At 32.2% G+C, this 16075-nt stretch overlaps 1 protein-coding gene across 5 annotated transcripts in view; it reads right to left on the bottom strand.

Annotated features, from left to right (window-relative positions):
* The window catches only part of LOC117181551, a 79657-nt gene that overhangs the window by 1700 nt on the left and 61882 nt on the right, over positions 1 to 16075 (bottom strand). For 2 of the 5 annotated variants that reach the window (XM_033374368.1, XM_033374369.1), the window contains exon 5: positions 9153 to 9296. In XM_033374368.1, the coding sequence (XP_033230259.1) occupies positions 9153 to 9296 (144 nt within the window). Of the gene's footprint in view, positions 1 to 9152; positions 9297 to 11161; positions 11305 to 11396; positions 11530 to 13863; positions 14090 to 14232; positions 14363 to 16075 lie in introns of those variants that run through there. The other 3 variants (XM_033374371.1, XM_033374370.1, XM_033374372.1) reach the window with 3 other exon arrangements.

Here is a 16075-nt window from a genome sequence, read left to right as displayed (position 1 = left end):
AGAAGGAGAAAGGGAGGTTTCGGAGAGAGGAAAGGGGTTGGGTCCTAATGGGTTCAACATAACGCTTTCGTTTCAATCTGTCTCTCCGGAAAGCCAAACTCAGATGGCGGCTGGGCCCTCAGCTCTTCCTGGAGCTAAGGGATTGACGGTCTATGTCAATAAGATTAAAGCTATGAAAACAAGAGCGGCCAATCAGTCCCCCTAAAATAAGAAACGCATCAACGGTTCCCTGAACAGGAGACGGAAGAGGCGAGCGCAGCAAGCTGGTGGAGCAGTTGCGGTACCTGGAACGTCGGCGACCATAACACCGATAAACAGGACTGTGGCTCAGAAGCAAGGAAGGGACCCTCTACACACCGGGGGGGGGGGGGGGGGGGGGGGGGGGGGCTTAGCCTGTAAAAAAGGCACAAGGCGGTCCAAAAGCCGACGAACAGGGAGTCGGCGGGGACTGCACTGACAGCAGCTCAGAGGACTGACCCCCTGACGATAGTGGTGATATATACGAGCTACTTGGACTCGCTGCACGCTAAAGAGCAATCTGAGCTTTTTAGAGAGGCTACCTGGAGGGCGCTCGAAAGAGGGTCCCCAGATCAGTAACCTAAAATCCAGACCTCCTTCTACAGGGAAGGGGTCTTTATAATTGTGGCAGCTGATTCGGCGGCTAAAGCATGGTGCATCTCTTGAAGTGTGTGGACTTCAGTGGCTGCAGAAGATTATCAAGGCTACGGCGTGGTTCCCAGGTAAACTGGAAGACCCCTCTGTGGTGGATTCAACCCCTCACTTAAGACAGCGTCTTGGCGGATTGTCAGGCACGATAGGCCTCAGGAAGAGGACATAGCTGGAGGAATCAAACATATTCTAGTTGTACAAAATTCTGAGTCGCAGATGAGGGCTCCAGCGGTCCTCAACAACAGGCCCTTCTACCACTTTGGATAGGTCAACTTTAAGGTAGACAGCCAGGGACAGGAGGGGCCTGCCGGTGAACAGGAAAAACAAGATCAGCCCTAAATGACTGCTCCCGGTCTAACCTTTACCGAAATTAACTTGCTTCACAGCAAAGGCGCCTCTGTAGTCTTGCAGAGGGGCATAGCTGCGAGGTACACAGGTATCTTACTAATTCAGGAACTCGGCCAGAAATTCAAGAAGAGCGGACCAGGGTCAGTTTTCCCTGGAACTATGAAGTAAACTTTCAAGGGTGCCCAGGTCAATTAGAGACGTGGATACCCTGGAGATGGCGGCCGAGATCTTTACCGAAGCCATCAAATCTACTTATAAAAGTAGTTATCGACCTTTGAGTGTCCGAAGGACAGAGGAGTCACACTGGTGGAATGTGAAACTCGAAGAGCTTCGCAGGGAAACCAGAGAGAGGTTCAGAAGTGCCAGTACTGGCAAAACAAAGAAACTATGGTACTCATTTACAACGATGAGGGATAAATAGAGAAGTGCAATGTATAAGGCAACGCATGCAAACTGGACCAACTTTTGCACTGATATCGAGAAAGGAGCAGAGGAGGCTAGATTGGATGAGCTGCTTTCTCGAAATCCGGATGCTATTTTCGGCACTCTGAAATTGCCCCGTGGTGGATACTCAATGTCTGAAGAGGATACCTTGGCTCATCTGACCAAGGCACATTTTTCGGGCTTCACAGAGTTAGGAGAAGAGGAAACGATATCTCCGCTATTCGCAGTAATGCAGCAAGCACTAAGAATAGTAGATTCATGGTGTAAGAAGACTAGACTATCATTTAATCTGAGTAAGGCGGATGCAGTTGCATTCACCAGAAGGTATAAGTTAAGAACCACGAGTACATTGAAACTGGCTGGACAAAAACTAGAAATCAAAGGACTAGCCAAATATCTAGGAGTTATCTGGTTAAGAAGCTGTCATGGAATAAGCAACTTGAAAACAAGTGCAAGAAACCAGTAGCGACCCACAGTGACTTAAAAATGCCCGTATTAACCACCGGTTAATAATGAAAAAAGTAACAGATAGAATTCAGAGGTATTGTATTTTCAATGCTGTTATACATTGATAAAGTTTTCGTAGACTTGAGTGGCGTGAAATCATGGCCGGATATGATTCCTCTATTTGCCTTTGTACGAAGAAATTGTTTATATCGATTTTACACTAGCATAATGAGCTCTGACAAAAAAACGTCATATACATTTTCGTCGTGATTTTTCCCGTAGAATCGATTGGTACTATTAGTTTTTTGAAAAAAAGTTCTTTTCATTTCGCTATATGTTGTTTAAACAATTTTTTGAAACTAAGTCAAAATGGCAAAACAAAAAATATGGGTACTGTTTTTTTTACTTATTTTACAATTTCATTGTCATTTTGATGTTATCTATAATTAGCGCTCAGTACAGGCATTTTTAGGGCACTGACTATGATGATTGCGGCTGGTTTTTTAGTTTAGGCAGCGTTCTGACAAATCGAAACCAATTTCGCGCTGTGTTTTTCAAAAATACAAGTATTCACAAGTATTTGAAAAAAGAGTGGTTCAAATCGGATCAAAATTGACACTACACATAAGTTATCAACACTTGAATTCAGAATCGGTTACTGTGCGACCCTATGGCTCTGCAGGAGAGCCATAGGGAATAGCTACCGCTTGAAACCGGAGACACTTATGTGGATCTACACAGCGATCCTGAGACCCAGGCTAACCTATGCAGCGGTAGTTTGGTGGAGCAGGGTCGAATTGTCTACTGTGAAGTCTCGACTGGAAAGTAACAGGGGTCTGATCCTGAGAGACATTGCCGGTGCCTTGAAGTCGACATCCACGATAGCCGGGGGCTCTAATAGGTTTGGAGCTGCTCCATCTCACCATTAAGGCCGTGATTGCGAAGGCGGCCTAGAAATTAAATATGGTAAACGATAGCAGTATCTCGACAGTAGTACGGATACCAATGGACATAGCGAGGAGGCCGACACTGAGAATGCTCAGAGATAAAATGTCCATTCGTCGCTACCTCTTCGACAAGAAGTACCAAATTAGTCTATCCAAGAAAGAGGAATGGGTTAACGGTGAGGCACACCTGCCCAATGATGGAGACAAATGATTTTAAGATGGATTCAAGAACAAGGAGAACGCTGGAGCCGGTGTATGTCGCAGAAGAAATGGAATGGACTTCACAAATGCGAGGTGGTCCTACGCCACAGTTCTATAATCTGAGATTATGGCCATGCTTTAGTGCGCCTGTAAGGCAAAGGATTATATCAATAAAAGAAACATTTGTATCTCTGGACACATCAGCATCAAGGACAATGACATAGGATAGCAAAGCTATCAGCAAAAGAAAATTTTACTGGGCACGAGCCAGTTCTAAGCATTTCCAGTAGGTTATTTACTGAAGATATTAACATTTGGCTGAATGACAAATATCAAAATGAGTGGGGTTTGGACTCTGGCTGCAGATAGACTAAAACATTCTTGGGCTCGAAGCTAAACTCTTATCGAGAAAAGGAATTACTTAAGTTTGGGGGGAATGAAGCCAAGGTCCTAACAGAAATGTTTAGAGGACACGGAAACCTCCGTTATCACAGACATAAGATAGGACTTGAAGAAACTCCCCTCTGTCGTCTTTACGGAAAGGATAATGCGACTTCTACTCATATCCTCTGTTACTGCCCTGCGATTGCGGGGAAACGTGTAACACTCACAGGCAGTCACTGCATCAGTGAGTCTTAAATATCAGTTAACAGCTTGGTTGTGGTCCTCTCCCTATGGAGAAGGCTTTGGGGCCACGCTTAAGGCTTATATAAGGGGACGCAACGGGATCACTCAATCGTCAGAGGCTGTTGTGGTCCAAGACCAGAATAATATAATAATAATACACATGTTTACCTGAATAATTTTAGAGGTTTCAAAAAAGTATAACTACATTTTCAATCCAAGAGAGAAATTTCTAACCAAAAACATTTATGTTGAACAATTTAGTTCAATTTATGATAAATTAAATGAATTCATAACCAGAAAATATTAATCTTAAGCGCAAAATGGAATAGCAAAGTTGAGGTTTGTACCAAAATATTTTATTTTAGGATCAATACCAATTGTATTGCAACAAAAAAAGAATGTATTTTCATCAAAATATTTTTATTTGAAACCAAAAAGATTTTTCTACTAATATGATAAATCTTCAACCAAAACAATTACATTTCGACAAAGTAGTCCAACTTTAAACCATGTAGTTAAATTATCAACATAAAAAGATACATTTTAGGCTAAAAATGGAATAGTCTCATTTTTAACCAAAAGGAATCATTTTCAATTTAAAAAGAAGTAATTTTCAACAAAACATTTAAATTCTTAATTAAATTTGCGACCAAGCCATTGCAGGGTTAATCAAAAAAGATAAAATCTCTAACCAGAGATATACATTTTCTGAAAAATATATGAATTGAAAAAAAATTCGTCAAGAAAAAAAATCAAACACATTTTTAAAATATTTTTTTTTCTTTCTTGTCCTCTTAAATGTTTTCTTAACAAACATTTGCATTTTCAACTCAAAAGGACGAATTTTTAACATAATAGATACATTGGAAAAAAATCTGTTTCATAAAATTATTGCACTTTAATTAAGAAATTAAAATTTTCAAACAAACAGTTGCATTTGCAATCGAAGACGATCATATTTCTGCCTGGAGAGATAAATTATAAAAAATGCGGCGAATTTTCAACTAAGAAGCATTAAGTCTGGAAAAAAAGTCAACCAAATTTTTAAGTTTTTAACCAAATTCTTAAAATATTCAACCCAACCGAAAAAGATAAATTTTCAAGGCAAAGTGTTATAGTTGATGTTTTACCCACAAATATCACAATTTTTTATTAATAACAGTTGCATCAAACCAAAAACAAACCAATTTTCAACAAAAGAGTTCAGCACTGAAAAAGTATTAGAATTTTTAACTAAAAATATAAATTCAACCAAAACTGGAGTTCTTAAGTTTTCAGCCAAAAAGGTGAATTTTTAACGCAAAAATCTGCATGCTTCGCGGGGAAATTCTCGTCGCGCGCTGCGTGCGCGGCTCGCCAGTTTGAGCGCGTAGGGCGCGCAAATGTTACCTCTCGCGCTTCGCGCTCGATAATTTATTTACCTCGCGTTACCCGCTCGGTCTTTTTGCAAGACTTTTTAAACTAAAGGTCGAAGCATCGACAACAGTAATTTGGTGATTGTGAATTCTCTTTTGTTAAAGATCCTTCAGCTTTAACGAACACATCTCATCACATATTGCAACTTGCGTCGTTTTTCTATAAACTGAATTAGCTCATTTCCAATGCGATTTTTATGATTTAAACTTTACGAATACGGTGTAGAGCTTCAAAGATTTAAAGAAATTAAAAAAATTTGTTTGCAATTCATTTTGAATTTACCCTGAATGAGAATTAATTTATCCTAAATTCTTTTGAATTCTTCTAAGTTCACTCCTATTTATTTAATAGATTTTTTAAAAGTTTTTGTTTCATTCATCTTGAAGTCTAAAACTCACCCTAAATTCGGAGGTATTTGATCAAATTCGTTTGAATTCCCTTTAATTTTTCTCAAATAATTGTTTTAAATATTATATTTATTTTTGAAGATATTCTCTTAAAACTATCTAACTTTTACGTTGTTTTTTGTCATTTTCCAAGAATGGTTGCGCATCAGATTCCTCAATTCAAAAAGTCTGCTTTTAATACTTTAAATTATAATTTTTTTAGTTTTCATGTTTTGAATGTGAAAATATAAATGTTATTTTTTACGATTAAATCGAAAACCACGCACTTTATCAAAAAATTATCCAAAAATAATTTTTAGTCTTTTTTGGGTTAAACAACTTTTGTGTATTAATTCTCTCGTATCTTGTGTCATTTAAGCAAAAAATTTATTTTTTTATTTTTAACTTGCCCTATAAACGTGCCCTATAAAAAAATTTTAATAACAAATTTGCAGATATTTTTTAGGCGCACAATGTTTATTTAATCATTTTTGTTCCTATCTTACACAGTTTGACCGACAAATACAACGTTTAATTTTGCATTATTTTTTGTCCCTTTCAAATTAGAATTTTTAATTTATCGAAAAAGTTCAACAAGTTCTTATCATAATCTTGTAAAGCTATCGAAAATTAACATTTTTTTAATTCTCTTATCTTTCTTTCATATTGTGCGTTATTTGGCTTAAAATGTTCATCCTCGTGTGTTTTTTGGAATTTTGTTAAACGCTATAACTCTGGTAATTTTTAGTTTGATCAAAGTTTGAATCTTGAAAAAAGTGGTTTTGAAAATATTTAAAATGCGCTCACTTTTTGAATTTTTATCCAAAATGGCTGGCTAACGGACTTGATGGTCTCAAAACGTGGATATTTGAAAACAACTGGAGTAGGGGTAAAACTTTACACAAATCTAATACCTTCCCTGATTCCTATAGTTGAAAGGTTGTCTCAGCTTCCTATAGAGTAGTAGAAAAGTGAAACAGGCAATATAACTATTAACTATTTAAACAATTTTAATCGAAAAATTAAGAGTTTGCCTTTTTTCCTACAATCCAGTAAGCAAAAATTTTGGCGACGTCTTTAGGACATCGTTACGACAACTTTCCGACAACTTTACGACATCCTATGTCCATGCCATTAAGTCTTCTTTATGATATCGTAAATATGTCGTATGATCTGACGATGTCTTTACGATATCGTAAGGATACTGTAACGACATGGACATAGGATGTCGTAAAGATGTCGTACCGATGTCGTAAAGACGTTGCCAAATTTTTTGCCCACTAGGAAGTCAACTTGTTTATGGGGTCGACTAAGAATGTCCGTCCGGTGACTCTTTTCTATATTGCTTTGCAAATTTACAAGAACTATTAATTATTTAAACAATTTTACTTAAAAAATTTAAAGTTTGGCCTTTATTTTAAAAATCAATTTGATTACGAACTAAACTAATAATGTCTATCCGATGACTTTTTTCTGCGTTGCTCTGTAAATTTACAAGAACTTTTAGTTATTTAAATAATTTTAATTAAACAATTAAGAGTTTGGTCTTTTTCTAAAAGTTAATTTGTTCACGGAGTCGACTAAGAATGTCTATCCGGTGACTATTTTCTATATTGCTTTGCAAATTTACAAGAATTTTCAATTATTTAAACAATTTTAATTAAAAAATTAAGAGTTTGACCTTTTTTTCTACAAGTCAATTTGTTTAGGGAGTTCACTAAGAATATCTATTTTTTATTCTTTTGCTTTTTTAATTCTTTTGTTTTTGCTTTGCAAATTTCTGAACACTATTAATTATTAAAAAAATTTTACTTGAAAAATTTAAAGTTTGGCCTTTATCTAACGAATCAATTTGTTTTCGAAGTCAACTTAGAGTGTCTATACGATGACTCTTTTCTAAGTTCCTTTTCAAATTTAGAAGAACTATTAATTATTTGCACAATTTCAATTTAAAAATAAGAGTTTTCCCTTTTTTCTACAAGTCAATTTGTCTATGGAGTCAATTAAGAATGTCTATCCGGTGACTCTTTTCTATATTGCTTTATAAATTCACAAGAACTATTGATTATTTAAACAATTTTAATTAAAAAATTAAGAGTTTGACCTATTTGTACGAGTCGATTTGTTTACGAAGTTAACTAAAAATGTAAATTTTATTCTTTTGTTTTTACTTTGGAAATTTACAAACGCTATGAATTACTTAAACAATTGTACTTGAAAAATTTAAAGTTTGGCCTTTATCCTGCGAATCAATTTTTTTTCGAACTAAACTAATAATGTCTGTCCGATGACTTTTTTCTATGTTCCATTGTAAATTCACAAGAGCTACTAATTATTCACACAATTTTAAATAAAAAATTAAGAGTTTGTCTTTTTTTCTATAAGTCAATTTGTTTACGGAGTCGACTAAGAACGTCTATCCGGTGACTCTTTTCTATATTGCTTTGCAAATTTACGAGAACTATTAGTTATTTAAACAATTTTATTTTAAAAATTAGGAGTTTGACGTTTATCCTACGAGTTAATTTATTTTTGAAATCATCTAGGAATGTCCATTCGATGACTCTTTTCTATGTTGCTTTGTAAATTTTCAAGAACTATTAATTATTGAAAGAATTTTAATTGTAAAATTAAGAGTTTCCTTTTCTTTCTACGAGTAGGCTTCACTTTTTACCATAATTATCTAAAAGTATCTTTTCGCTGATTTTTTTTCTCTAATGCTTTGAAAATCTACAACTATCAATTATTTAAAAAATGTTCATCAGCATATTTATAGCTTGGCTATTTTTCAAGGAAGAGGCATAATTTCTTTACGGAATGGACTAAGAATGTCTTTCGATGATCATTTTCCACGTTATTTTGTAAATTTATAATAATTATTAATCATCCAAAAAATTTTCATAAACATATTAGGAGTTGGGTATTATTCAAATTTGTTTACGAAGTTAACTAAGATTGTCTTTGCGATGCCTCTTTTCTAGGTTATTTGTTCAATTTACCAGAATTATTAATTATTAATTATTGAAAGAAGTTTCATAAAACGTTTAAAATTTGGCTATTTTCTAACAAATACGGTCATTTGTTACTAAGGTTTAGTTACGATGCAGCTACATACGAGTTTGCTCGAAGTACTCGAATTCGCCTAAACATTTGGTCCGTTGAGAGGAAAACTCCAGAAAACCACCTCCCGAGTTTAGTCGGGTTTCCAAAGTTCAAGTACACAACCAAATAAAAATATCTAGTTTTAAAAAAGTAGTTAAACATTCAAGACTTTGTTCAGTTTCCAAATCAGAAAGAAAAATTTAGAATAATAATATAGAATCATATTGTTAACTTTTTATTTAATGATTTAAATTTGCAATCAACCAATTAGATTTTCAATTTAAACAAAATTAAATTTCTGATCAATTCAAATTTTTGATCAGATAGCTGAAATTTCAACTCAAAAAGACGAATTTTCAACAAAGTATTTGAAGTTTGTACCTAAAATAATGTGCTCAACAAAAAATGGTTAGATTTTCTTTTTAGGCTATGTAGTTTAATATTCTCACTTTTTTGGTAGATAAGCATTTAAATATGTGTGCATTATAAAAAAGTATAAACTATGAAATTCATTAAAGATTCGAAGAAATTATCTAAACATGCTTTAAAGTTGCAGAATTCTTACCTGCTGTAATAATTTTAATATCCCAGACGTTGTTCTAAGGTAAGAAAAATCCAATTTATTGGCAGTCGAGACATCTAGATCATTGGTTGGAACAACATAGACAGCAGTAATTTTCTTACTTCGTTGGAATCTGGTTCGTATTTCCTGTATCCGTAGTTTGAAATTTATTCAAAAGTTGAACGAGTACTTAAGGGGATTAAAATGACTTGGGGTTTCGCCACATCAAAAATACGTTTACGAGGATGCACTGTTTAATGTAATATTGAGACTAGATAATTTTACAGGCAATTTTACTCGCGCGAGCGAAGCGATTTTTTTCGAAAAATGTTCTCGGTGTTTTTTTCAAATAAAAATTGGGATTCTTTTTACGCCTGTAAAATGCAATGAGTATGCCGGAATAAGTTAACAAATCAGTTGATCACCCAGTGGGCACAACGTTTGGAGACGTCTTTAGGACATCGTTACGACATATTTACGACAACTTTACGACATCCTATGTCTATGTCGTTAAGGTGTCTTTACGGTATCTTGAATAAGTCGTATGATCTGACGATGTCTACGATATCGCAAAGACACCGAAACGACATGGACATAGGATGTCGTAAAGATGTCGTAACGATGTCGTAAAGACGTCGCCAAATTTTGTGCCCACTGGGCATTTTTGGGTGAATAACTTTTGTTTATTAATTTTTGTTTGTATCTTGTGACGTTTTTCAACAAAGTTAATTTTTTAGTTGTAATGTTATTTTTTACGATTAAAACAAAAACTGCAAGTCCTATCAAAACATTATTTATGTGAAATTTAGATGCGTTTTTACTCTGTTTTGGAAAACAACTTTTGTCTATTAATTTTTTTTATAGCTTGCGTCGTTATTCAAAAATTTAATTTTTTAATTTTCAATTTTAACTTCAATGATTAAGACTAAAACCACTCATTCAGTCAAATAATAATTATTAAAATTAATAATAAAGTTGTGTTTTGTTCAAGATTGATCTTCTGCAGTTGAAAATTCAACAATTTGGTTGAAAATTCTTTTTTTTTTTGTAGAAATGAATTTTTTCTCAAATTTTGTGTCCACTGGGTAAGAATTCAAGTTTTTTGTTAGAAATTCGACAATTTTCTTGAAAAGTCATCCTTTTTTGTTGAAAATTCAACTATTTCGTAGAAAATTTAATTTTTGTTGATAACTCATATTTTAGAGTCGAAAAGTCAAACTAAAATCTTTTTTCGATGAAAATTCAATTTTTTTGTAGAATGATTGTCTTTTTGATTTAAAAATTCATATGGTTTAGTAGAAATTTTATATTTCTGGGTAAAAATGCAATTGTTAAAAAAATCAATCTTCTCTCGAGAATTCAACAACTTTGTTTAAAAATTTTGGTTAAACCACTTTTTTGAGAAATCATTTTTTTGTTGAACATTCATATTTTTAGTTGAAAAGTCATCTCTTTGGCCGAAAGTTGAACTGTTTGATTTAAAATTGACATTTTTAAAACAAAAAACAGGATATTATATATTTTTTCAAAAAATTGTAACATATTATATTTTTCTAGTATATATTACTATAAGCGACAAAGAGGCAGTATTTGGAGATTTTATTTGACTTGAAACGAGACGGATAACTTTAACCCAGCATAAAATGTTAGCTGGTACGTTGCATTTTACTAGCGCAAAAGAATTTTCAATTACAATAAAAAATAAGACAATTTTTCAAAAATAAAAAAAATCGCTCCCACGAGTAAAATGACTTTCAGGCTATGTGTTTAAAATATAAAAAAATGCATCCTCGAAGACGTATTATGTATGTGGTGAAACCCCTTGTCATTCTAATCCCCTTAAGGCCACACAAGTTACGTAACCGTTTTGTTAATGAGTGGTAGAATATTAACAAGTTTTTGGTACTGACTTATTTAAATATATATACATTGTGATAGAAAAATAATTATCTAAATAAATAAACACTTGGAAGATATAATCTATATCTTTTTTAAATTTGTAGAATTCTTACCTGCTGCAATAATTTTAATATTTCGAACGCTGCTCTAATGTAAGAACAATCCACTTTATTTGTAGTCGGAACAAGTAAATTATTCGATATACTATTATCGCCTATAACGATTTTCTTTGCTGGTTCCATCATTTTCTCTATCCCTATATGAAAATTTAATTAAAATTTAAAAAACATCTTTCGATACTTTTTTTTGAAGATGCAAGTATTTTGTTCTTTTTCTGAAACGAATTACCCTAATTTTACTATATTTGGTCAAACTCCTTGCTTATTGAATTATATTTCCATAGTGCCCCAGAAATGAAAAATAGCAGTTTTATTTAAAATCCATTCAAAACACGGTACTTTTTGTTCTTCTTCCTATTTTCCTGAAAAATCCATAATTCTCTATTTTAGACCATATGATGATTTCAAAAATCCTGTAGCACGGGTTACTTTGGATTGATACGAAAAAATAAGGAATCTCTTTTCCCGGAATCTATTTTTCACTTTTACACTTTCTCTTCTCTGAGACCATGTATATTATTGTAAGAATAAATAATATTATTCATTCAAATTGCATTGATACTCTTAAATTCCCCAATCATTTGGAAGGGTCAATAAACAAAATAAAAAAGAAAATCACAAATGGCATTTTTTATTCAAATTTAAAATTCCCGCCAAGACAAATGCGACTTTTATCAGCCGAGCATTTGCATGAGCGTCGTCAGCTTGTTTAGCTTAAGCTAACAGATTTCTTTTAAACGATGAGTAACCAGTCGAATTTGACGGAAAAAAGATAAACTTTTTACAAAATTGTTCAATCCTTAAGTAAATAAATAAATTTGCAACAGAATAGGTAAGTTTTTAAGCTAAAATTCAAAGTTTTTAGAAAAGAGTCCAAATATAATCCATTAAAAAAGAATATTCAACCAGAAAGTTAATTTTTAATCTCAATAAGAGAATTTTGACTGAAATAGTTGAATCCTCAACGAAAAGAGAGTTGAAGTGTTAAGCAAAAATTTGATTTTTTAACCAAGAAAATTAATTTTCTACGAAACTGTACTAGTTAAATTTTTTTAACAAAAGAACAATTTTCAACAAAAAGTAAAAAGATTTTTTAAATTTAAATTTTGAAGAAAAGATTTCTTTATTAAACTAAAGATGAATTAAAAAAAAAAATTTTTAACCAAGAAGATTAATTTTCCACAGAAAAGATGAAATATTAATAAAATACATCAATTTACAGTCAATCACTTGAATTTTTAACTGAAATAGATGAAATTTCTACCAATTAATTTGATTTTCAACTAAAAAAGATAAAAACAGGTTTACATTCAATGAAAGACTTGAAATTTTAACTAAAAAGTTCCTTTTTTGACCAAGAAGATTAATTTTCTACAAAAAGATGAAATATCAATAAAATACATAAATTTTCAACTAAAAACAGATAAATTTGTAACAAGATAATCACATTTTTAATTTAAGGCCATGCGAGTTGAAAATTTGGGATGATAAATAAGAAGCACTAAGAAAGGTGGATCTGGTCCTAAATTTGAATAATTATGAGAAAAGAAAACAAAAATAATTTACGAAAAAAACCTTTTTTTATGATTATAAATATTTAGGACCAGGCTCACCTTTCTTAGGACTTCTTAACATTCCAAATTTTGAACTCGATGTGGCGCTTCGTGTGAAAATTAGTTAGAAAATAACAAATGTGTCGGGAAGTAGGAATCTGATAACTGGATAATAGGGAAGTGAGTGCTGGGGGTGGGGGGATTAAAGGGGGGAAAGCTTTTATGGACAACCTCCAATCCACATTTCTTCCGTTAAATTCAACTGGTGGATCATTCTTTTTTTTAACCAGTGGTTACCACACTAGTGCAAATATGCACCAGCAAAATTTTCAAATAAGTGTCCCTTGTCACTCGGTAGGTATAAAGGTGTCTTGCCCAACCTTAAATATGTCCATCAGGTACTGATTCATGCCACGTAGGGCCCGGCTGCATTCGCCTCTTACTGTTCGTGAGGTTCACTTCGAAATTTGGGCTTGGTTCAAATTTGCACAAGTGTGGTTTCGTAAGTTGTAAAGTAGGTGCATCGGAAAAAATTAAATTTCTCCTGATAATCGTTTTTTCGAATACATTTTCTCTAGAGGTAAGTAATTTGACATGGTATTTTTAATTTTCATTATAAATTTATCAAAAATCGTACCTACGTCTTAATTACGTAAATTTTATAATTTCTTAATTTTTTTAAATTGCAATTCTCTTAAAGTTTGAGGCTCATAAGTTTGAATCATTGCAAAAAATTTGGGCGAATCAAATGTCCCAATTTGGGCGAGTGAAGCCATGTTATATTTCCTACAGTTGCGGGATATCGTCATTGATAAGGACTTACTCCTAATTTAGTTTTTCATTAAGAATTTCAACATTTTATCGTAAAAATGTCCCAGCATTATAAATCACGCAATTAAAACAAACAATATTTTTATCGTTTTCATTTTGGAATTGGACATCGCAATGTTTTTGTAATCGTTTCCCGCAAATTTTCATCAATTATTCAATACAAATGCATCAAAAAAGGCATTATAACAGAAGAAAGCTTTCAGAATTGAAATAGTGTGCTTATTATATTAAGAGAACGCCTAATTTTTATGTAACCGTGTTGTTTGTAAACACTCGCACAAATTCTTCGAAAAGCTTATAATTAATACTTACTTTACAATCAAACATTCGCGCCACAAGAATTTTGGAGCACTGTTTAAAATCAATCTATTTTGTTAAACATTTTTCTTATAGTAGAAAATTTATTTTTCTGTGATGAAAATTGAGTTTTCTTCTAAAAGTTTTAACTATTTTGTCAAAGTCACCTTTTTTGGTCAAAAATTCAACACAAAACAACAACTGTGTGGACGCTCCTTAATGGTCTTATCTCTTCTACCTACTTCAACCAATTAATCAGTAATAATATGTTAGTAAAAGTGAGTGGATAATATAGTTTGTTACCGATATATTACATTAGCAATAAAATCACAGACTAAGATTAAAACGAAGACTATTTTTCTTATATCGTATTGAAATTATTACCAATTTGAAATTAACTTTTAAGTTGTGCGATTTCACAGTAGATCCAAGAGCAGAACAGTCGCTGACTGCTGCCACGCGTTCACTAAACTAGCTGCGTATTAGAAAGACCGACAAAAGGAAATCCCAAAGAGAACGTCCTTGAAACACTCATCTCTACATGGTAACTGGATATAGTATTGCATATGTCGGGTTTTACCGATTTTCAAATTGTGACGTCAGCTGTGAATATGTCTGCACGATGCGGGCCAATCAATAATATCAATCCCATGAGATGAAATTTAATTTTTTCAAAAACTTTGAACATAAATGACTGTTCACAATAAGTTTATTTATTTATTATATTTTATTTTCAAACTCTATTTAATTGAATACTAAACTCGTAATCGCAAAATTATCTATTTTATTATTCAATTGAATTTCTTTCGAAAAATAAAAAATAATATCCAAATATACTTATGATGAAAAATAATGTTTTTCGAAATTATTATAAAAATAAAGGTTCGTCACATGCATATGACCCTCGACATATAGAAATCTTAGGTATCCCTCACCTTTCCTAAAATACATTCAAATGTTGGCAGCAGTGCTCCCAATGTGTCTCCTCAGTCGCGCTGCGCATGCGTTACACCAGCAGCCCAATTAGATATTGATGGCGCGCTTTTTTGAAATAATTAAATATATAAATGGTAGTCTGTGACGCAATAAAAATTTGACCTTGAAATGCTAATTTTGTCCGCCAGAGTCAGAGAAATTAATTTTCAACCAAACTGATGAATTTTCAACTAAAATGATAAATCCTCAACTAGAATCATTAAATTTGAAATAAAAAAATAGTTTTAAACTTAAACAATGAATGTTTAAATGAAATTGACAATCTTTCAACGAAGTCAACGAATTTTGAAGTAAAAAAGCTCATTTTTAGACCTAAAGTTGAATTATTACATTTTCAGTAAAAAAAAGGAATGCTTAACCAAGCAAATACATTTTTTACTGAAATTATGGAATATTTAGCTAGGATAGTATTTCCATTTTAAGTTGAAAAAAATTATTTTCTACAAAAAAAGAAACAAATTTTCAGTAAAATAGCTAATTTTCAAGCAAAGAAATGAAGATTTAATATAAATGATGAATCTTCAAAAACAAAATTAATTTTGATGAAGAGTTTATTTTTCAACCAAGCAAATTTATTCATAACATAAAAGATGTATTTTTGTCTTTTTTAACCGAAAACTAATTTATTTAGTTCAAAATTCACATATTTTGTTTCAAAAAACCGACTTTTGGTTAGAAAATCGACTTTTTTAAATCTAAAATCTACTTGTTTTACTAGAAAATGATTATTTTCTTTGAAAGTTAATTTTATTGTTTAAAAATTCTTCTTTCCGATTGGTAATTCAAGTATTCCAGTTAAATATTCATCATTTTAAATAAAAATTCATCTTTTATGTTATAAATGAATTTGCTCGGTTGAAAAATAAACTCTTTCATTCAAAATTAGTTTTTTTATTGAAGATTCATCATTTATATTAGAAATTCATTTCTTTGCTTTGAAAATGAGCTAATCTATTAAAAATTGGTTTATTTTTTATTTCAAAATTCGTCGAATTCGTTGAAAGTATAAATATTTTATTTAAAGATTCATTGCTTTAGTTTAAGGGCATGTGACACAGCTAAATACCTATATTACCGACCACAGTTTTTCAGTTCACTGAATGTTTTTTTGAACCTAAGAACTTTTTTTTAAGTAAAATATCGAGCTGAAACTTCGGGAAATGTATTAGAGTGCAATAAAGTACGTTTAGGTACTGCATTTTGTAGAAACTTCACTGAAAATTATTTCATC

Source organism: Belonocnema kinseyi, chromosome 10 (assembly GCF_010883055.1).
Source record: "Belonocnema kinseyi isolate 2016_QV_RU_SX_M_011 chromosome 10, B_treatae_v1, whole genome shotgun sequence".
NCBI lineage: Eukaryota > Metazoa > Arthropoda > Insecta > Hymenoptera > Cynipidae > Belonocnema > Belonocnema kinseyi.
The sequence above is the reverse complement of the archived record's forward strand: the minus strand, read 5'-3'. Positions and strand labels throughout refer to the sequence as shown.